Genomic DNA, 23509 nt, shown 5'->3' with positions numbered 1-23509 from the left:
ATTTTAACCGGAAAGTCTGACTCTATAATATTATTTTCAATCTGAGATAAGCAGTCTTTTTAGACACATTACATCATTTGTTTCAGGGTTTTTTATCAAACTTTTTCTGTTCTGAAGCTGTCCAGGTAATAAAAGCTCTTGCTAAAATCAAGTTATAATGATCAATCTTTAAATATTTTTGCGTTGTATTCGTATTAGTGCAAATTTCACTTTATGTTTCCTGAATCGTAGAATCACAGAATGGTTTGGGTTGGAAGGGACCTTAAAGACGATCTCATTCCACCCCCCTGCCCTGGGCAGGGACACCCCCCACCAGCCCAGGTTGCTCCAAGCCCCGTCCAACCTGGCCTTGAACCCCCCCAGGGATGGGGCAGCCACAGCTTCTCTGGGCAACCTGGGCCAGGGGCTCACCACCCTCACAGGAAGAAATTTCTTCCTGAAAGTAGAAAGGATCTAATTTCCAAAAAAAAAAAAAAATGGAGTGTAGAGTGAAAACTTCCAAAGCACTGTCTTTGTTGGTAGGCAACATCTCTTATTTTTTGTAGGTTTTGATAGTGATAACATTTGAATATATAAATACTTTAAAATATCTTGAGTCAAATCCAGCTGACTTTGATTTTGTAATGGCTTGATTGTGTCAGCACAAGACTTGTTATTTTGCTGTTCTTTCTCTAGATAAAGTAGTTTTGGTGCAGTCTCCATGCTTTGCTTCAATGAATATTGTCTTAGAATCAAATTAATGGAACAGTCTTATTGCTTTCAGCTCTGTGACTCTCCATGGTGAGAAATTTAAACCTTTACGCTCTTATCAGTTAGAAAATTTAACAGTTATTTTGACATGTGGCATAGTACCTGTGTGAAAAAGCACTGCGCCGTACTGGTACTCATTTAGGACTGTGCCTTGAGATTGCTGCTCTTTCACAGGCTGTAGTTTCAAGAGTTTGTTAAATGTAATATTTCAGTAGCTCTCAGTGAACTATAATGTCATCCACTTAAAAGGACTTAATGTAAGTCAGGATTTAGAACCAACACCAGAGAGAAAGAGCTGAATGACACAACAGGAAGCAATAGAAAACTGAACTGATCCTGCAGCCAAATTAAGGGACAAGTAGTGACTTCATGCATTGCAAGGTGTGATGGTAACCTCAGAGTGGCCACATTAACACTGAAGTTTATGCCGAGTTTCAGATTAAACTCTTGCTGATACGTGCTCATAATTTTCATGAAAATTCTCTTTCAGCTGCCACTATCTTCATAGTGGGTCTCAGTTCCAATATATTTTAAGCTTCTTAGCAGGTAGTAAACACCTCCGTTGTCCTAAGTATTTTACTGTTCATAAGTTGAAAAATATCTGATGGAAAGGCACTACAAACAAAGCGTGTAGAGACAGCTCCTTTTTGTGAACCTAGTTCATCAGAAGGGCTGGAGGTTCTCAAATAAAATAACTTGGAATCATTTCTGAAACTTCTGAATGCATTTGGTTTGTCTCTGCATAAATTGTAAGAATTTGTAATGAAAACATGGTAAAAGATTTTAGTGAAATATATGTTCTTGCTAGTAATGCAACAGACAAGATTTTCAGACCTAATAGTGAAATACTAATTCAAACAGTTTTTACACTAAACTAGTCACCACCTGATTTTGCTCAGATTCATACTTTTTATATTCTAACTTGTGCTTAGCCTCCACAGCAGAAGAGGAAGATGAACCCTATTGTCTCTAGGGAAAAAGCTTCCAATGTTGTCTTAACAGCTCAAACACAACAAAATTTTATTTGAAAATGCAGCAGAACATTGTACTCAGCCCTCTTACGACCTCACAGACGTATGGTTCTGCTTGAATCTCTGGATGAAGTAATGATTAAAAGTGTGCTTTTTTAAAACTGCACGTGGACTTTAAGCGTAAGACCTTCTCAGAAGCTGCATACGCCAGTGACTCGTGCTCCTGCTGTCATGTTCCACAAATTCTCAATTGTGTGATGGTAGCAAAGGCAGGCAGGCAAAAATGCTCTCCTGTATAAGATGGTATATAGGAATAGGGTAGAAAACAGGATTACAAACTGTTTTCTCTTTTTGTTCTCCCACTAAATTGATGATCTGATGAATTACATTACTGAAGGTTCCTCTAATGAACTCGTTTCCCCGCTCTCTCTTGCTAGAAGCAGTTTCCTCTTTCTGCTTGCCTTGGGGCTCCTTTCGTTGTTAATTAAACAGCACAATGAATGGTTTGCTCAAATGTGCAGAACACTGTGTGGGTGAGATTTTTCCCCTTACTGCTAGGGAAAAACCTTTGCTGTTCTTCATAGTAATGGCCCGGTTCATAGTGAATTTCCTGAGTCTTAGGCAATGGGAAAATAAAAATACAAGTACTTTGGAATTAATTCCTGTATTTCATACAACTTCATCTAAGGCTATATTGCAGAGTGGGTATGGACAGTAAAGCATCTTGCATTTATTTGCATTATTTTTTGCCTCTTACTGGACAAACTCATTACTGGTTCTCCTTTTTCTTCTTGTGTCTCATGAATCCTCAGTTCAAGGCAGAAGAAATTGATGAATAACTTCTGTGCTTGGGGAGGGATGGAGTAGCCTGTGTAACAGATAGAATCACAGAATATCCCCAGTTGGAAGGGACCTGTAAGGATTATTGAGTCCATCTCCCTGCTCCTTGCAGGACTCCCTAAAACTAAATTATATTACTAAGAGCATTGTCCAGATGCTCCTTGTACTCTGACAGGCTTGGTGCCGTGACCCCTTCCCTGGGGAGCCTGTTCCAGTGACCGACCACCCTCTCAGAACCATTTCTGTTAGGAGTGTGCCTTCACATCCTGTTGTCAGATTGTGCCCTGGAATGTTGGGGGTTTGTTTCGCATTTTTTTCTGTTTCTGTTTATCACTAATTTGAGGCCAGATGCTTTTGTAAGGATTCTGATGATAGTAGTATGTGTTTTTTCACATCACAAAGTTTCTGTCTCTGTTGACCTCTTAACGGGTGTGTTTAGGTCAGAGGCCGAATCCAAATAAGTTCAGGTCGCTGGAGCCTCCAAGAAGTGGTTCCCGTAATGTAGGGGGGAGTCTCTTTCGCTGCTACCTGAGCTGTGCCAGGGCTGGAGATAGATATGGGGCAGACAGCCGCTTTCATGACCACTGTTCCCATTTCTGTCACGAGCACCAGTGCCACAACTAAAGGGTTAAAAGTGAAATCTCAGCTGTTTATTGTGAAGCAAGAAATAGCCTTGTTCACTGAGGATGATGATAAGCCATGTTGTTCTCCACTGTGTTGCAAAGTTCGCTGCCAGCCTTTGCGAACATCATCAAGGAACTGGAACATGAACAGCTTGTCCATGTTTTCCATGAGGCCTCATAAAATCTGTAAAATGAGAGGAGGAATAATTGCAGTGAGACATCTCTAGAGCTCATAGATGATTGAGAAGTAATGCATCTGTCTGGCCATTAGATACATGAAAAGCCCCTGCTTTCTCTTACATGCTCAGGCTGTGAGTCAGTATGAGCAGATTGTTTACAGTTTATTCACAACATGGAGTTGTGAACAAAATTCAAAACATGTGTGAGCATTCCTGCTCACACCCGAAGTACAAACTGACTTTATGGCTCTGCATATTACACTTTGGCACATCCAGCTGTTGTAAGGGTGCCAAGACTTTTTGTAGGAGTTCATTGTTAAAAGTATGTGCAAAGCTGTTTTAAAAATTACTTCCAGACATTCAAGAATATAGAGATGAATTCATAACAGAAATGGATGATGTAGCCCTAATGCGCAAGAAACGGTTCTTGAGGAACGGTGTCTTTTGGTTATCTGTAACAATTCATTTTAATGAGTGGCTAAACACACCAGCCCGTGAGATTTCTGGGTTTTGCATTAGTTCAATGTTAAATGATCTCTGTCTTTTAGGTCCATCTGATGTGTCAGCGATCATGAAATTCAGCAGGAGGCCCACGTGTCCTGATGCCTCAGTAGCAGCGAGTCTCCCTACACCTCCGGTGCCGAGGCACAGGAAGAGTCACAGCCTGGGAAACAAGTGGGTGCTCCAGGCCATCTCACTCAGGCAATTTCATGCATCACAAGGGTTTAAGATAGCAGCAGAACTCTCTGGTATTTGAGAGCACTCTGGTATTTGTCCCTTCCATTTCTTGTATTGCAAGAGTGCTTCAGGCTTTACTGTTTATTCTCTAGGTTTTCTTCTGGCACTTTGTTATTTTTGCTGACTCTGTTCTCTGCTAACGCCAGACGTTGGCAGTACTTGCAAGCTGTGCATCCACTTTGGTCTATGGATTCCTGGTGTGCGTAACTGATTTTTTTTTCTTTTTATTTTTAAACATCTTTCTAATACATCTAAGGAAACGTCCTAGCTGCTTGGCACACCTTATCGTTCAGGAAAGTTGTGACCTTTTGTGCTGTTTTACCTGGGTAGTATGGATTAGAAACATTTTTCTCTACCATTTACCCAGCTTAGTGAGAGCACCTGCTCCCCAGGTAAGGTTTCAGCATCTACTGAATTTCACAGTTAGGGAAAAAGAAGTTTACGCAACTTGTCCAGGGTCGTAGAGTGTTGATGTGTTCAGTCAGCGTAGCGAAGGACCACTAAGCACTGGCGTAGCTGGGGTCTGCTTTTTCTGTTGTTCTGCCTTTGCCTCCCCCCAGGGTGTTCCGGTTTTGTACGGAGAGGAGTCAAACAACTTAAACTTACCATCTGCAGAAATTTAATAATTGTTACTTACAAAGACCACTAAAGTCTGAAACTTGTTTTGGTGGTAAAGGAGCATACGTACAGCAGGGGGAAAGTGTGAGCGGTACTGTTTAATTGCATGTACTTAATAACCTATTGATAAGGCAAAGTCTGAGTGGGAATATCAGGAGCCAAGGGTTGCTGTTAAATGCCGTACGAGGGGTTTTGCCTTGTTCTCCCGTTTTCCAGCATGATGTGCCAGTTCAGCGTAGTGGAGAGCAAAAGTGCCACCTTCCCGACGGAGCGGCCGCGCCACCTCCTGGATGACAGCGTCCTGGAGCCCCACAGCCCGCCCCGCGGCCACCCCCGCGGCAGCCTGCTCGCCAACGGCCTCTCCAGAGGTAGGGGGGGCTTGCACTCCCGCCGGCTGTCCCGGCACTCCGGAGACTCGCAGGGATACCCCAAAGTAGGGAATGAGGAAGATCCTTAGCTCCTGGGCAAGGACTGGTCCCTTTCCTGGGAGAACGTAGAGCAGAACTGCTGCTCGGCCGCCTGGTCGACTGTATCTCAGCTTGCCTCGGTCGCCTACGGATGGGTTTGGTAAAAGTGGCATGAGGGAAGATTGTCTTCGTATACGCTCTGTGTGTGACGCAGAGCATTTGTCAGCTTTCAGCAGGGAAAAAAAAAAGTGCTGCTGGAAAGTGGATACATATTTTGAAAGTTACCTTTTCACAAAGAAAACTTGAATTTTAATGATAATTTTAGAAGATGGGAGAATAGTTTAGCTGTGCTCTCTGAGACTTCTAAAGAAACATAAAATGAACTTGTGAAAGAGGAGCATGAAAATTACATTATGGTACTATAATTAATAAAATAATTATTGTAATAAAAACAAAGTGATTGAGAGTCTGTGTTCTAAGCATGAGAAAGCCACCTTTTAGGTGGCTCCGGCTACTTCTGGAATAGGAGATAGACTGTAAAGGATAGCAGGTTACTTGACCAAGAGAGTTTGATGCTGAGATGTCTTTGAAATAATGAAAATACAGGCACAGCTCACTGTGTTATACTGAGCCTCAGAAGATCAGTCCTGGTCAAATTAAAACTGTGGGCTAAATAGCTGTGCCAGGGAAGGAGGGACAAATCCATCATGGGCTTGGGGGAGAAATAGGAACTATCATTGTGAATACCATCGCATTGATTTGTTATGGCTCCTGGCAGCAGCATGCAGCTAGCATATCCTCCGTTACAGGTGTGCTCGCTTGTTGAAAACAAACAATAATATCACGTCTAATAACTTTAATTGACTTACAGATGTTGTGGTAGAAATATCGGCTTACAGAGTAACTGGATTTTGTGTTCCTTAAGTGCTCAGCTTTTGAAGGAAAAGCAGTATAATGAAAATTAATGTAACATGTAGATGTCTGGTATTTAAACGCACCAGTGAGATATGAGGGAAGGCTGATGTAAGCCTCTTCCAATTTTAGGTTTTACCATGAACTCTAAAGACTTCAATTTTGAAACATGATTTGAGTAAGCAATTTCCATGGTACTATAAAAAGATTATTCTGGTGATCCACATACATTGGCTTTGTATTTTCCCTTGGGTGGTTTTCTTACTCCTTCTCTGTACTACTCTTTTTCTAGATAGCAGTGAAAGCTCAGAATTTAGTGAGGAGCTGCCATCAGGGCTTGAAAGGTGAGTTAGTCTTCACGTACACTCACTGAGCGCTCTACAGACTTAGCTAAGAAATTCATGAATGATCCCTAACATAGGTAAGCCCTAAATCAAGAGTTATTTTTATCAAATTATTGATTAGTTAGGAAAAAATGGGAAACTTTTTGAAATAAATCACTGTAAAATTATTGTGTTTTTCTTCCCATGGACCTGAAAAGATTGGGAACTATCTCTGTCATGTTTACCAAACCCTAACTGTTGAAGTCTCAGACTAGAATTTCCCTCATCAGATATTTGCATTCACGAACAGGGGTCGTTTATATGCCACGCTGGGGCCTAACTGGAGGGTACCGATCCGGAATTCTCCTAGGAGTCGAAGCTGTGTCTACAGGTACAGTTCAGGGTCTGCCTTGCTCAGTGTATGGTGCTAAACTTTCATTGGGGTCTCTACGCTTTCCTAGCGTAATGTATTTTCTGTCCAAAAGTATCCTTGTATGACCATATCAACTCATGGGAGTCTTCCCCTCCTGTGTGTAAAAATTCCTCTTAATGCTAATGCAGGGGTATGGCCCATTCAGATGAAATTCAGTTTAGCTATTGATTTAAATAATGATATCTGCCTTCCATATTGCAGAAAACTATTGTTTACTTTGGGTTTTATGACATTACAGAAGCAGGTTTGTCATGAAGGCCGTCTTTGCCTTCTGTGACAAATAATGGTGTTAGAAGGATACCTTCTTGACCCTTTCTCACAATTTATTTCCTGATTTGAAGGACAGCTACCCATAACATCTGTTTGGGTCAGAGGGCTACAGTATGATGTGTTGATTTTGTGCAGTACAGAGGTGTTACCTTGGACCCCGAGTAAGAGAGGGAACATCTGCAGTGCCCTATGTAGCGGGCACTCTCAGTGTTGCTAGCCACTAGGACATGGACTTTTCAGAAACAGGTAGTCCATTTACAGCCCAAAGAGAGGTGACGTGGAAAATTATATACAGTTAGGGGGATAAAAGTTATTCATTGCATCCACACCTGACCTGGACTTGATAAATTCTGTGGTAGTGGGAATTGAAGAAGCACCTACGAACAGTAAAGAAAATAGGGCCCTGAAACAGTATTCTGCAAATACTGAGATTTAGTTGGCATTTAAATCCAGTTAGTTTTTATTTTGTATAAATTAGTTTGCATCAGCCATTGTAGAAGTGTTTGATATAATGTTGTAAATGTAAGTACAGCTGGTTTATTTGAGCTAACAACATCTGATAGCAGCGCAAGTTAGAAGTTGTTAGGAATAAAAGTGCATGCATTATAAATAAGCAAAGGAATAAATTCTGGAACAACATTTCAACTACTATACCTGTTTCTGGAAGATACACTCTTAATATGTCCATGGTAGATTTGCTTCAAAAATGCGTACAAGCTAGAAATATAAGAAGATAAAAACATGAAAAGCCTGTTAAATCCACAGTGAAGAATAATACATTTCTTACATTTATCCACTGTCAAGTAATTCTAATGCTTGCATTCATTCCTCCTTTTCTGGAATCTTCTACTGCTTTTATCAGAAAACTAGAACTGGCAAGAGCACACGTTAGCACAGTCAAGGCGATTCCATTTAATCGAAGAAGATGCATCTGCCAGATTGAAGTGCTGTTCCTGCATAGGCGGTGTTGCTGCGTGTATCGCTCTCACTAGCATGTGTTTATATGATGCCGTCATACTTGTTCATAGGCAGAATAGTGTTCCTTTCGCAACTTGAATGGTAGATCATACACATGTCCTTTTCCTTGTATTCATTATTAGACATGATGTAGTTGGCTCTGGTAAACTTCACTGGCCCTTATAAGAATAGCAGGACCTGGTGATGGAGAGAGGTTAGCAGCAGATAATTCTAACAGATCACCACCTACCAGTCAATCTTTGGTTGTTATGTTCTTAATGGCTGTTGACATTTCTGACTTTGCCTGTGCTTGGGCTCTTTCAGTTGTAGCACTTTCTCACTGTTGTATGTAGGAAGCTGTATGTTCATCCTAGGAAAGGAAAAAAATATTTTAATCATTGTACAATAAATTATTTGGCGTTGTTATATAGTTTTCCCAACTTTTTTCCAATTAGCCAAGGTAATTTCCTGCATTCTTTTTTGATAGCTAAAGTGTACTTTAAGATAAAATTACCTTTGTGTGAGCTCTTACTGCCAAAATTTTAAGCCATAAGTTTCCAGAAATCCAGATAATTTCTGTAATTTACCAGAATAAAATAGAAAATTGCCTGTGTTCCCTTTGACTTTGGGCCTCAATATTTATTCTGTTTTGTTATATTTTTTCATGTCAAGGCCCGGAATAGAACCTTTTGTTGATTTGCTGTTTCTCAAAGATCCTGGTTCCTATTTGATGCCTAGGTTTGGAAAATACATATTATAGAGCCGAGTGTCAGATGATACAATACGTGTAAGGCAATAGAGGAAAAATATATTTACAGCTAAATTACATTGCTTGCTTCTTGTCCTCATGTGTCTGCTCAAATACATATGGCAGTGTTTTGTCTCTCCAGCCCAACAGGGGCCTGCAGCTGCACATTAGGTAGTTCCACAGGAGTCATTACCATGGAAGGTCCATTAAGAAGAAAAACATTGCTCAAAGAAGGCAAGAAACCTACTGTAAGTGAGTCTAATTCTAATTCTTCCTGTGATTCTAATTCAGTAGTGGCTGTTTTAATTTCCAGCGTTAGATTAAAACTGCAGCTTGACACCACACACAAAACAATGTTCCTTGTTACTACCAATTGTAAAATCATTTTCTGTTCAAAGTTTTAACTGGGTTATAACAAGGTTGTAACCTTTGCATGTCCTTTCATCTACAGCAGTTTTGCTTCTCCCTGCATTTGCAAGTAACGTCTCTAGGTTGTGACAGCAGAGCAAGAGCAAAGCAGCTCTATAAATCAGCACGCATTTCTGTGAGGGCAGAAATTTAGTAGAGTGGTGAAATGGGAAGGCTGCAGGGCGTCCACCCATAGCACCAAAGCCATGGTAATTCATACTTAACCTAAAATCACAGGTTTCACATGTTTCTGGTCCTACACATTTGGAAATCCTTTGGGGTTTGTAGAGTTCATTGATATTTTTTATGTGCAACCCTACTGTTCAGTGCTAAAAGATGTGAAGAATTGCAGAGATGTCACCTCAGTAAAGTTTATTGATCAAATGCAGAAGTCTAAGATCTGTCCAGTAGAAGGCAGCACACTATTTTGCTGCGAAGCAATCAGTCCCGATAAATTTATGATACCCAAGTAAGACGGATTGTATTCACAGCCAGCCATCCAATTTAGGTAGCTGGGCTGATTTACACCAGGAGACACTCTATCTAATTCTCCATTCCTTGTTTCTGAAATTAACTTTGGTAGCACTTGGACTTGCTTGTGAATTGATTTTTGAAATGTTGGAGATATGCAGAGTTTTTCCTAATTTTCCTGTTTTTCCTTTCTGATTCAGCTCTCCTCATGGACTAGATACTGGGTTATGCTGTCAGGATCAACTCTTCTGTACTTTGGAGCAAAATCTTTAAGAGGCACTGAAAGAAAACATGTAAGTGTTAAATTTGTTCTAAAAACAAGAATTGCGTATTCATAAGCGGATCTGGACGGTGTTTGAAGTGTACTGGCTGTTCCAGGCTAAGCCATATGTCTGCACGACTTTTACAGCCAAAAGTTAATCCCTGGTACAGTCTCAGCTGTGACTGACTTGTCTGTCTCTTCCAGTATAAATCTACACCTGGTAAAAAAGTCTCCATTGTGGGCTGGATGGTGGCACTGCCTGATGACCCTGAGCATCCTGATATTTTCCAGCTAAATAACCCTGACAAAGGTAGATGTTGCAGGATGGACGTTGTCTCCATTATGTTTCTGTGACAGGAAGTAGATTAATCTTTATTAATGAGTGTGTAGATTACAGAACTTGCAGTGGCACTCATATAAAAGACTGAAGAGGGAGATGTTCAATATAGAATTTTCAAAGGAGGGTGCAAATGAAATTGAACATGCTTCTGTAATATGCTGTGGTGCGTCTCTGGTGCCTACAGAGGTCTTGCTGTATCATGGCAGTTTCTGTAAGTTTTGTAGAAATTGCCCAACCAGTATGAGATTGCTGCATGTCTATGTGCCCGCATACCCTGATCTCCAAGTTTCTGAACAGCTTTCATAAAATTGGTCAATATCAAATCTTGACTTACACTGAAGCCAATTAAAATATTATGAAAATTCTTCAAACATCAAACCATGCACCAAAAAAGCCTTTTATATAATTATTAATTACTTTTTAATAATTAATTTTGAAGTGCAATAACTCTTCTGCCTTGATTAAACTTCAAAAACTTGAAAAGATGAGAAAGCCCCTAGAGTTACTTTGCACTTCGAGTGGTTACATAAAGATTTTTGAGGCTTCTTTCACTTTTCACGTTTTCAGCTTTGGTGCTGGACATGGATTTGCCTCAGCTGTGTGAGGAGCATCTCTTTGGTGTTGAGTAAAACGCACAGAGTGCTTGACTGCAAGAAGCAATTTACAAAATAACGAGGCATAGAGGAATCTTGCAATATAGGACATTGAAGAAAACTAGGTTCACAAATACCACAAAACATTCGTAAGAAGTTTGGCAGTAACCACAACAGTCTTACTGAGAAGAAAGCCAGGAGTAAATTGGATGTGACCTAAGTGGTCTTTTCTGTGGCTGTAATTTGGCCTCTCTGCCTGTACAGTCCTCTTAGCTTCGCAGGCCACGTATGTTTTCATATTCCCTTCACCCACGGATTGTTGGATAAAATGCTTTATTGAGCATTTTGAACATTATGAGAGCAACATCCTGTTTGAGCATTTGAGGTGCAAATTAATTTAACAGTTTACTTCAGGGCTTTGGCTTCTGCACAGAAATTAGAATCCCTTGAAACTACGTGTCTGTCTGCAAATTTAGAGCCTTTGATTTTCTTATTTTTTTAGGCAATGTTTACAAGTTCCAGACTGGTTCAAGGTTTCATGCAATATTATGGCATAAGCATTTGGATGATGCATGCAAAAGCAACAAGCCTCAGGTACGGTTGTGAAACTTATTTCTACCCACTTTTTCATATTTTCCAGAAAATCCTTACTAGAAAAGATACCTCTTTCCAATCCGTGTGCACACACAGTCCTGTGGGGACAGACATAACTCCTCATTTTGTACTTTGAGATATTTTTTCAAGAGGAGGAATCAAAATTATTTAAAACCACAGAATTTCCACCAAATCAGGATTTGTGCAGGTCTAGATGTAGGTTTGGTTACCTTAACATATAACCTCTACACTTACTGCTTCAAGTGAGGTCATCCCATCCCTACTTCAGAAGCGGCTGTCTCATGGACAGAGGAAGTAAACACGCGAGCATTTACATAGCATTATGACTGGGTCTGTAGGTGCCGTTGAAGAGAGCGTCCTATAAAATGTTATGTCTGTCCTTTATATAGCAGCCTCGTTCTTCTCTTGTGGAAAATGTTCATTCTTAAAAGGATTTCCAAAGGTTATATTAAGTGGATGCTGATCCATATAGGACCTAAACCAGGATGCAGCTTGGCATCTTCTTTTCACACGCACGTTCTGCCCATGCATACTGATGACTGATTAGAATACTTTGGCGGGATTTGGTCCATGAATAGAGAAATCATTTGAGTCTTTATCTTTCAGTTATGGGGTTAGACCTCTTTTGGGCCTGTTTGGGACTGATTACACTTTTCACATTGGATCATAATTATAATTATGATAATTATTAGCCCGCTCTGTTTTGTAACCTTGCAGTTTCCCAATGCCGTAATAGGCTCAGAAGGATTATACTGCTGAATAATTTACAATCTTTTCCAGGTACCTGCTAATCTAATGTCATTCGAATAGTTTGCTCTCCTGCCTGGTGCGACTTCAAGTGCCAAACTGAAGAAACAGGCTATTGTTCTCTAAGAAGGAAGAGAATGGTTTTCCTGACATGAGCCAGCCACAAATATTTCAGCACTTTCCTACGTAACTTGAAAGTGATTCTGACACAGCTTTTAAAAGCAGAAAGTGAATGTTGTCCTTAGGACCAGATATAGTCTCATGCACTGAGTGAACGCAGACAAGTTAGATGGACAGAAGATTAATCCTGACTCCTGCGGGATACTACAGCCCTCAACTTTTTGTGGTCGTAGACTGCCATGAACTGATGTTTGACCACAAACTAGGCATCATATCTTCTGCCTGTTCTTTTTTAAACAGTTCTTTTTATTGTTAAGCTGCTTTGTGTGAAGAATATTTGGCCCATGTTGGGTTTCAATTCTTTCTAATGCACAGAATGATTGACAGTGTTAACTTGCTGCAAAGTGTCAATTAGAATAGAAAATTGTGGAACAACATTTTTATAATCTTAAGTGCACTGAGTTGCTTGGCAATGTGGCTGCCTCAGATTTTGTATCAAATCTCTGGACAATTCTGCTGTTCACATTTGAGCTATTTGGGAAAAATGTATTTTGGCACAGGACAGTTGGTTTTCTTTTCATTCAGTTATGTTACTCAGGAATGCCCTGGCAATGGATTTAAGGCTGTTTAAATTTATGTTGTGGTAACGGTCATCTTTCATTCTCTTACTAGCGGCATGGTTGCTTGCAAGTTTGGTTTTTTGCTTCAGTCTGAACGTTGTTCATCTTAAATCCCATGGTACAGGGAAGCAGATAATCAGGTGTTCTGTATCACATCACCCTGGCTCCTCAGAATGATTCCGTATCATTGTTTCTGTTCTGTCTTTCTGTGGATGACTCAGTTCCACTCAATTCCAGTACACGATGCACCTTTATGACATATAGTACTGGCACATGGTGCCGCTATTATGAAATCATGATGGCAATGAAAGCTAAGCAAGACTGTCTGACCGCGGAGCAAGTACAAAGAAGCTTCCACACCAGTGTCCAGAGAACAACAGAAAAAAAAAGAATGTAACTGAGCCACTGCCTCTGACAGAACTCTCTCTACTGCCATGGCTGTACCCCTGCTGTGCCCTAGCACCCCTGTGATCGGGGCGGGTTGCTGTTCCCATGCTAAGTACAGCATTTTTTCTGTTTGAAACTCTTTTGCCATAAGGCATCAATATTCAGACTTCATCAGTCACAAGGAAACCTCTTCGGAGTTTCCTAAGATTGCATAGAGGAGAAATTTGCAAGCGAACCTCTAGCTTATAAACCATTAAAAAAAAAGGAAGTCAATTTAATTGAACAGAGCCTGTATTAGAACAAGCTCCCTGGCATTAGGAGTATTTATTTTCTGGACTTGTATGTTTTTCTAAATCTTGATTTTTAAACTTCAACAACAACAACTACAAAAAATACCTGTATTGTTAAATGTAGATCAGCTGTAACTTTTGTGTTATTTTAAATGTTCGTGTTACAATCCTGAGAATGAAGCCTAATACATACCAGCTTTTCGAGAAAACCAGTTCCTGACGACAACTGCCTTTAGATCCCGGGACACGTGAAAGTGTATATGAAGTTGACAAAGTTTCTTTGATAGCTTAGGAGTTGTGTGAAAGAAGTGGTAGTGCAAAATACATTTATACCTTTTTTCTCCCTTTTTGCTAAATTAAGACAACTTTGAACTAGGAAAAACATCAGTATCTGCGAGGGTGGAGTATCCAATACCATTAGAGACAGCGTAGGAGCTTTTGAATGTAAAATCCTGTCACCAGTAAACAACTTCAGACTGTTAGAATATGATATAATCTGAATTATTCGGTGCCCGTGGACTTTTGTGATTAGAAGAAGCGAGTGTTACATGGACTGCCATGTTAATGAATGTGCCAGCTATGACCATGTGTATTGTGATAAACTAATGGACGTCGTAACAACTTTCGATTATGTTTAACAAGCCTCCCTTGGAAAGAACAATAACTGCTGACTGATGCAGTGACAATAGAATGAGCCTGTACACACTCTTTTTAATTTAATTAGCCATTAGAATTTAATAGCTTTTAGAATTTAAGGGTCTTTAAAATGTTATATATATTATTGTATGTACAAGAGGTAGAGCGTTCTAGCCTTCAAAAATATACTTTTACTCAAAATTATGAGCCATAGAGCCTGTAGGAGAAGTTGCAAAAGGATCCATTTTCAATTGCTTGTAAAACAGATTCCCAACCAGAAAGGAAGCATCTTTGCCAGAAACCATGATGTGCCCCAAAACAGTGTGGCATGAATGAAAGGCAACATTTATGAGTGATTCTTATACTCAAGTCATTTGTCACTGACAGAAGATGAATCTGTGGAGAAAGGAAACCCTTCAATCCTACTCAATCCTCAAACTCAGATCCTATTCAAAACCTTGGAATTTGGAAGTATGTCAAAAGTCACCGGAATTCCCTCACACTACTAGTGTAAAACGCATTATATAGAAGAAAGATGAACATAGCAAATAAGGTTTACACGATAGTCAGGTAAACATCTTCTTTTCAGTATAGCACAATTGTGAAATTGCTGCACAATATTAAAAAAAAATCAGAACGATGGCAGTGTAAGAATATTAGTAAAATACCTTAAACCAATTTTAAATGAGTTTTAAAATATTAAACAGTTGGTAGCTGCTGATTTGGGTTTTTATGCTGTCATTTGGTACTATTTGCTGCCATCTGGTACTTTTAATGTGAATTGAAAGCTGCTATTGAAATACAACATACTGCATATCAGTCCTGATTAATACAGCGTTTTCACAAAAATATCACAAACCATACAAGTTTTCATCCATCAAAGAGAATAACTGCAATAGTTGTGTAAAAATAAACATTATCTCAGAATTACTATTTTCAGAATTGTAAAGATATAAAATGTATGTAGGCAATATTGTTAATTTATTAATGTGCAATTTTGATGTAACTCAGTGCCAAAATGCATGTTTTTCCAAATAGCACTAAAATGAGGCAAAGAAAGTAGTTTTCAAATTGCAACTTATTTGTCACATTATAATGTAAACCAATTTCAACATTTTGGTTTGTTTTGTGTGAAAACTGTTGCACTATTTTTGGCTGTGTTTTCCAGCAGTTCACTGCATGCCATTTGTGTAAGGATTCTTTCTATAATTGTTGTGAACTGTCTCACCCATAATAACCCTGGCGTTGGAATCTAGGTTTTTGGACAAGTATTTTGTTACCTCAGTCTTGTATCAAGTTGCTGTATTTTTCAGTTTGTTACATTGATAATGATTGTTTCACTAATTAAATACTTTAATGTAAAAAAAAAAAAAGTTTGTTTACTTCAACAGCAATTGCATTTGGTTGTAAGTTTAAAAATGTGCAGAGTGTGTATGCTCTTAACAATAAAATATTCTGAAAAAGAATAGTAGAGGTATAGAAGGAATATTTTAGCTTAAAGGCAGCAAGCATGTTTTATTTGTGAATGAATGATATATACAGTTGAACAGACTTTATAGTGCACAGTGCGTAGCCATGTAATGGTAAAAATACAACAGACTCCAGACTTCTAACAGAAAATTGAAAAACCCTCCAAATTTGCAGTTCTTTCAAGTGGGATTTGAAAGTCCAAAGAAGAGGCGAACGTATCCTGTTGTTTTCCTAAGAAGTGTATTTTATCACTACCAAACTTGCATGTTGACTTGGATAGCAAGGTAAATTTCTTTGCATTTACCATTAAACTTCATTTACACACTTGGATTCTAGTTCATTAACAAATTAATGTAGCCACCAAGGAAGGCTGGGCCAGGAGGGAGGGACATATTGGTACAAAGCCCAATTGACAATTGCCTTCTTCCTTCTGCCAGTTATCTACGTGAAATCATGCAGGATTAGACTGAGAGACTGTTGCTGACTCCCGCTCTTCCTTCAGCTCAGTAATCTCCTGACATCATGACAGGGGCCAGGAGAATCACAGAATCGTAGGGTTGGAAGGGACCTCTGGAGATCATCTCGTCCAACGCCCCTGCCAGAGACCTCTTAGAATGGAGATTTCACTGGAGAAACTGGAAGTCAAAGGTAAGTATGGAAGTTTGGAGTCACCTCCATCTGAGGTGACACAATTCCTTTAGAAAAGGAGAAGAGGACTCCAGGGATGAGCACAAGCCCTTTGTGCCCAGGGCAAATTGATGCAGCTCTCTTGTTGTGGTACAGTTCTGTGCAAGTAACTGAAGTCTTAAAGGTGAAAGCCTTTTTTTCTAATTTCTTTTTGGTTTGTCATAGCGTTGGTGGTTTTTTGCTTTCTTTCTAAGTAACTGGCTTATACGTTGAGTTCTTGTACCTCAGTTTAAAGGCAAGTACCTTTTTAAAGCATTCTGTCAGGGCCCTGTGGGCACTAATTGCCCTAATGGCCCTGACTAGCCCCACCTGGGCCCCCCATGCTCCTGCCCTGGGCCCAGGAGCCCATTTAAGCTCAGCTCTGGGCCCCCAGCCCCCCTGAGCTGTGCTGTGTGGGGCTCAGGCCCCATGGGCCCTGTGGTCCAGCCCCTGACCAGCAGACCGGCTGGGCTTTGGCCAGCCCTGTCCCCACGGACCTGCCCAGCAGCCGCTGGGCCCAACCTGTGGGTCACCTTCCCGGCGTGGCCTCGGACCTGCCCCATCCCATGGACTTGCCGGGGGGTGTATGGGGGGTGACCCTGGCATGGCCAGCCCTGCTCGCATCGCTGTGGTGCCGAGGGACTGGGCCCTGGCTGCTGAGGCCCTTCCCCACCAGCTGAGTTCTCCCCCGAGCTGCCGCCGCTTCGTGCTCGGGCTCACGTAGGCCAATGACCGCTTATAACTGTCCTGTCCCAGCCTGTGCCTCTGGCACCCGGTCGCTCTCTGGGACCAGGACGGCAGCCTCGGCCCTGCTGAGGGTGGAGCGCTATGTGCTGCGGCCGCTGTACAGGCTCATGGCATACCACTGTGTAACAATGCCTGCAGCTATAACAGTAGCATTCAAATAAAATAATTACTGGCAGCCTCCTTCAAAAAGCTTTTTGAGTGAAAGGTATGGTCCAGCTCAGAGCTTTAAAACTACTTTCTGAGAAGAGTCAACTGGCAGTTGCTCTTCCATGTTACAGTCCACATGGACACAAGGTGTGTAAATGAGAAGGCGTATGTGCTTGTTACTTCCTCCTTGCCCTTGTCCCCCAGCTGACTTCTTTTGACGAGAAAGGCAAGCATAAATTCAGGCTCCTTTTGGAAATAACTCCATTAAGGGCTTGATAAATAATAATAATATTTTTTAGAATTCAAAGAAATTTAACAACATGCATGTTTGAAAATGTTGACCTAGTAGTTCAGCTGACAAAGTGTGCTGTTAGAGAGGATCAAAATTTCTAATATTGAACTGAGCTAAGTCAGCATGTTGTAAAGGGAAAGGGGTATTAGTCGTGTAATAAACTGTTTTGCTTAGTATCAAAGTTACTGATGGATTCCTGAGGCTAATTTAGTTGTTGTTATCTTGTTTTCATTGAAAAAAAGTGTATAAAGATTTGCTGACGTTACCATTGCATGGAGACTTGTTACCTAAGAGCACACCCACGTTAAGACAAGCAGCCTCACCAGGCAGGAGCAGCGGCAGAGATTCTTTCTGGTTGTTTTACTCCTAGACAATGTTGAAGAACTTCTGAGGTAGGTGAAAGCTGCGTATTTCTTCTGATGATTTTTTAGTTATTTATTTATTTTCCTGTGACTGTGCTGATACACGATGGTAGAGAAACAAGCAAACAAAAATAACAGAAAAGATTGTTGGGTAATCTTTATTATTCCCTTTGAGGTGAATTAAGCACACATTTGTGCTTAATTATAGAGAGATTTACTGCACAATGCATTGGAGAGAGTCACACCACCATAAGCAGTTCTACAAAGAGTGCAAAGGTGTGACAGGAGCCAACTCCTGACATACACTTGGCATGAGCACCAGTGCTGTGAGTGCCGGCATGGGCTCCTCAGCCCAGCATTTCCACCCCCACTGCCAGCTCTGCTGGCCAAAGGTGGCTCCTAAGGACTCTTACAGCTCGATCCTTCCGTGACAGTTACTGTGGCACTTCTTTATCAGCAAAGGAGAGTTTTCTCCCTTACATGAGAGTTATTCTGTTTCTGGTGTTCCTGCTCGCAGACACCTTAACTCGTTCGGCACTTAGGCCTTCTTGCCCTCCATGTAAGAGCGTTGCTTTGTCGTGAATTGCCATTGCTGAGTAGTTACAATTTGAATTTCCCCTTCAAAATACTACAGCTGTAATCAAGCCACCTATGCAATTTCCCATTTTCCCTCTAAGACGGATGAAGATGTATGTCTTTCCGTAGAAATGAAAGTGATTTAAAATAAAAATAACAAGCACCGCACTCCTACTAAGAGAGAGTTTTTCTCTCTAAGTAGCTAATAAAGCAGGTAAACCCAGTTTGCCCCCCCCAAAAAATGGTTCAAATTTATTGCATGTCTCCCCACCCAGTCTACTCCTCCCATTTACGTTCGTGTTTAGGTTAGCTATTCATACAGCTCCACCAGACAACTAAGTGGTGATTCAAGTTATATCCACCTACTATTTCAGACACCTGCTATGGTAGATTAAAGGTTCATGTGATTAAATATTAAGTTTTATTTTCTGGTATCACAACTGTGCATACAATTGCTGTGTTGATTTTGCATCATTATAAAGTGAGAGAGATAACAGAGGACTAAGTTTACCCAAAAGCTCCTCTGAAAGACACAATGGGCTATTTAAGATCAGCCTGTTGAAACACATTAGGTTGCAGTTGATGTAATGGGAAGTATTTAAATCCTGATCTAGATAAATCTCCAAGAACATACACATAGACCCCATAAATAGGGAAAAATTATCATCGGTCTTTCTTCCAGTTAACAAATATGACTGTAGAGACGCTAAGATGGTATAGACATCAGTTGAAGAATGTATCATTCAATTTAGTCAAAGTTGCTTGCCTGAGAAAATGGTGGAACAGAAGGCAAACGATTTGCCACACTGGAAGCTAACCAAGTCAGGTGATTCCTCACAGAGTGTAACTGTAGAGGAAGCAGACGTTGGCGAACAGGCAAGGTCTCTCATTTCAGTGGGAGCATAAGGAGGAACTGGAGCACTGGAAAGCACAGTGGAGCGCTGAAGTGCTAGACAGAGAGGCTTGAAACTGAGTAAATGCACGATCATTTGATTCCTCTTATGCTCAGGAGGGTGCGATTTTGCGCGTTCTGGTGAAGTATCAAGACTGCACGTAACAAACGTGGACTCCATTATTTTCTCTTTACGTAACAACTGAAAAATGCTGAGGTGTTGTCTAACTATTCCAGGCAAAATGGGTGAGAGTCTTTTATAAAGCTTCCCTAGAACACTCATTGAAAGCAAAGCTCTTATTGTTGTGTGTGAATAAGTTTCTTGAACTTTGTTGATATAACATACCTTGCTGTAAAACGTTGTCTTCAGGTTTCTTCTCTGTACTGCAAGTGCTATTAACCTGAACAGGCAGAGAAGGTCCAGCGTTGCTAACATATTTCAAACCCCTTTTTTAAAGAGGAGGGATATTTTTCAGTTTCAGAGCACACAAAACACTTTCTTCAGTAACAGAGACTGTAGTGATATCAGACACGGTGAATATCACTTGCATAATGATAGTCCTGCTTAGCTACTAGTGAGCTAATGACAAAATGCATATTTGAATTTTATTGGTTAATTGAGGGGGCAGTATGTCCTGGCTTTGGCCCAATTGGCCAACGGCCGGCGGCAGACGCTCCCCCCCAGCCTCTCGTGGACAGAGAGGAGGAGGAGAGATAGAGAGAGATTTACGAATTTAGAAGAAACTAAACTACTTTAATAAAATATTAAGAATAAAATAAAAAGGAAAAGAATTAAATATATACAGTATATACAAAACCGTATTAAGCTCCCAGGATGATGCCGCCGGCAGGCACTGGGGAAGTCCCAGGCTGGACTCAGCGACGGGTGGGAACCGGGTTCCAGAGTTGGAGTCAGGAACACACGGATCGGGATCAGAGGCAGATGAACAGACAGGGTCCTCCTGGGAGGTCGGCCATTGAAGGAAGAGGGCTGACCCTTTGATCCCTCAGCTTTTATACTGAGGGTGGGGCAGATGGGATGGAATACCCCCGTTGGTCAATTTTTGGTCCCCTGTCCTGTCCGCTCCTCCCCGCAGGTGGGACCCCTCTATGCCCCTCCGCTTCCAACCCTCCAACAGGGCAAATAACGAAATTAGCTGACGTTGGTTGTTATAGTAATAAGTATAATCAAGAGGCTCTGTGCATACCATTCCTTGGCACAAACTGTCTTATCGCTCTGAACGCACTGTTTTAGACACAACATGCTGTTAATTTCAGAGAGTTAGAAGAGGCCTAGCTAAGAAATAAAATTACTGAACAGAAAGTTGGTTCTGTTTTACCTCAAACCAGGACGCAGTATTAGAAGTATTCAAAGCGGATGAGGAGACATCTTCTGCAGAACCGAGTAACTTTAAACTTTGTGAGCATATTAGAAAAACTATTCTGCACGTGCAGTGTAATCTTAAAATTGGTGAATACCAATACTTGCATGAAAGGGGAAGATGTACAGTTTACATGACAATTTGCAGAGAGCGACACAAGATTTTAATCTTACCTCATTCAAAGTAATTTTTACAGGCCAAAAAAATGAAAAAAACAGCTGAGCAACATCTTGGATTTGCAAATGACACCAGGCAGCAGTGCTTTCATTATGTTCTTCAAAACTAGTACTCTGAAGTCAGAATAGAGCTGGAACTAAAGTGGTAATTTTGTGCATAATTAGAAAGCAGTTATTAGTCAGCTGAGATTGAGTGTCTACAAAAGAGGACAGAAGACCTACGAATGGTACAGACAATGGTTAGCTGTTCTGATGCGTTGTTGTGATGTGTCACATTATATCGCGCCCTCCTGGCTGTTCATAGAATAAAGCAAGTTTTGGTTTAGTTTGGCCTTCTCTTAATTTGCCTTCCATCTGCTTGATGGTTTAAGCACGTGTAAATATTGAGCTGTGAATGTATGCTGAAACTCTTCACTTTTTAGTCCCATTTGGTAACATCTTGGAGAACTTGAGGTTTCCACGGCAAGGTTAAAAAGTTCAGCGGTGCACGTGGTCCCACTGAAGGGCACAATATTCACACAAAGCCCCGCTGAAACCAACTGCCGATTTAGAACTGTGGTCCGAGACTTGGCATCTGAAGTGGCAAAAGCAATTTACATTTAAGGTAATCTCAGCCACCTGAACTAGTGAAAAGGTCATTCTTGTCAAACCTCTTTTCGTAGATAGTGTTGAATACCACAGGATCCACACCAGGCTCTGCAAACATTTTCTTTGTGACTTGGGAGTCAGGGCACTGAGAGACTGTGACAGGATTACTCCTACCCAATACAAAAGAATGCCGTTTGAATTTGCGTTCGTAGTTTTACAAGCTTCACAGAATACCAAAAGATAAAGAATGTGGGTTTTCACTAACAAGAAATTTCTTCCAGGCCTCAGTGTGATTCAAATTACACTATATTACCATTACTGTATACAAAACCAGCTGAAACTGTTGCACTGGGCCCAACTGTAGAGTAAAATATAACAAGGTTCGGAATGAGGCGGTGTAAGAGATTCTTCCAGTTTTTTCCAAATCTGCATGAAAAGTCAGGTCTTCGTACTAAAGTCGGAAGTATCAAAACAATAACTGTTGTGTTTAAGAGAATACAGTTCAATACAAAACATTACTTCTTTTTGGCAAATCACTGAACATGTGCTTTTTTGTGTGATTGTTTAGTTTTAGAGACAGTGAAGAGAAGATGGAGCATAAAGGCCTGTTAAGTCCTAAATTCTGGAATTCAGCAATGATACATTGTGGAAAAAAAACATATTTTTGCTGTTGTAACATGTGTTCTTTTTACAAGCATGTTGATCTTCTCCTGGAGAGACACTCAGCTACAGAATAACATAACTAGAAAACTCTTCCCCCAGCCAACAGTTGCCAGTCCAGCAGGTGAGCTTTGTAGGGGAAAACCGGCTCAAAATGTAATAACAGCATTAAAAGATAACAGAACTTTTATTATATCCCCATACTTTGATGACAGAGAAAGCAAAGTCACTCGCGTGATCGGGATCGTTCACCATGAAGATGTAAAACAGCTATACTGCTGGTTCTGCTGTCAGCCCGATGGACAGATATATGTATCAAAAGCAAAAATCGATGTTCATTCAGACAGATTTGAATTCCCTTACGGTGCAACAGACATAGTTTGTCTGGAACCCCCAAACTGCGATCCAACACACGTGTCCATTCATCAGTCTCCACGGGGAAACACTGACCAGCTGCCAAGGTTTGAAATTAAAAACCGCAAGGCTGAGACCTTTTCTGTTGACTTCACCGTGTGCATCTCTGCCATGTTTGGAAATTACAACAACGTCTTGCAGTTCATACAGAGCGTAGAAATGTACAAGATTCTCGGGGTACAGAAAGTGATGATCTACAAGAACAACTGCAGCCACCTGATGGAGAAAGTCTTGAAGTTTTATATAGAAGAAGGAACTGTAGAGATAATTCCCTGGCCAATAGACTCCCACCTCAGGGTTTCTGCTGAGTGGCGCTTCATGCAAGACGGAACACACATTGGCTACTACGGACAAATCGCAGCTCTAAACGACTGTATATACCGGAACATGCAGAGGAGCAAGTTTGTGGTTCTTAGTGATGCTGATGAAATCATTCTTCCCCTTAAGCACCCAGACTGGAAAACAATGATGAGCAGTCTTCAGGAGCAAAACCCACGGACTGGTGTTTTCCTCTTTGAGAACCATATCTTCCCCAAAACCGTGTCTACTCCTGCGTTCAACATTTCGGCCTGGAATGCTGTGCCGGGTGTTAACATATTGCAGCACGTTCACAGAGAGCCTGACAGGAAAGACGTGATCAATCCCAAGAAAATGATAATTGATCCACGAAAGGTGGTTCAGACGTCAGTCCACTCTGTCCTGCGGGCTTACGGGAAGAGCGTGAATGTTCCCATGGATGTTGCCCTTATTTATCACTGTCGGGTGCCCCTTCAAGGAAACCTTCCCCGAGAATCCCTCATCAGGGATACAACTCTGTGGAGATACAACTCATCGTTAATCATGAGCGTTAACAAGGTGCTAAATCAAACCGTGCTGTGA

General features: G+C 40.9%; 2 protein-coding genes across 9 annotated transcripts in view; both read left to right on the top strand.

Annotated features, from left to right (window-relative positions):
- RALGPS1 (Ral GEF with PH domain and SH3 binding motif 1) overlaps positions 1-16052 on the top strand; it is a 119899-nt gene extending 103847 nt beyond the window's left edge. For 6 of the 8 annotated variants that reach the window (XM_063352688.1, XM_063352690.1, XM_063352684.1 and 3 more), the window contains 9 exons: positions 3912-4038; positions 4936-5087; positions 6331-6382; positions 6672-6752; positions 8912-9017; positions 9849-9941; positions 10115-10220; positions 11346-11437; positions 12239-16052. In XM_063352688.1, the coding sequence (XP_063208758.1) occupies positions 3912-4038; positions 4936-5087; positions 6331-6382; positions 6672-6752; positions 8912-9017; positions 9849-9941; positions 10115-10220; positions 11346-11437; positions 12239-12268 (839 nt within the window). In that variant the 3' untranslated portion in view covers positions 12269-16052. The remainder of the gene's footprint in view (positions 1-3911; positions 4039-4935; positions 5088-6330; positions 6383-6671; positions 6753-8911; positions 9018-9848; positions 9942-10114; positions 10221-11345; positions 11438-12238) is intronic. The other 2 variants (XM_063352692.1, XM_063352691.1) reach the window with 1 other exon arrangement.
- A 1827-nt stretch (positions 16053-17879) lies between these two features.
- On the top strand, positions 17880-23509 carry LOC134523902 (uncharacterized). The gene is given in 3 exon segments (XM_063353415.1): positions 17880-17972; positions 22125-22206; positions 22208-23509. Coding segments are annotated over 2 exon segments (1362 nt in total). The 5' UTR covers positions 17880-17972; positions 22125-22146.

The sequence above is a fragment of the Chroicocephalus ridibundus genome, chromosome 15 (genome assembly GCF_963924245.1).
Source record: "Chroicocephalus ridibundus chromosome 15, bChrRid1.1, whole genome shotgun sequence".
NCBI lineage: Eukaryota > Metazoa > Chordata > Aves > Charadriiformes > Laridae > Chroicocephalus > Chroicocephalus ridibundus.
Note: the sequence above shows the minus strand (reverse complement) of the source record. Positions and strands in the feature narration are given on the sequence as shown.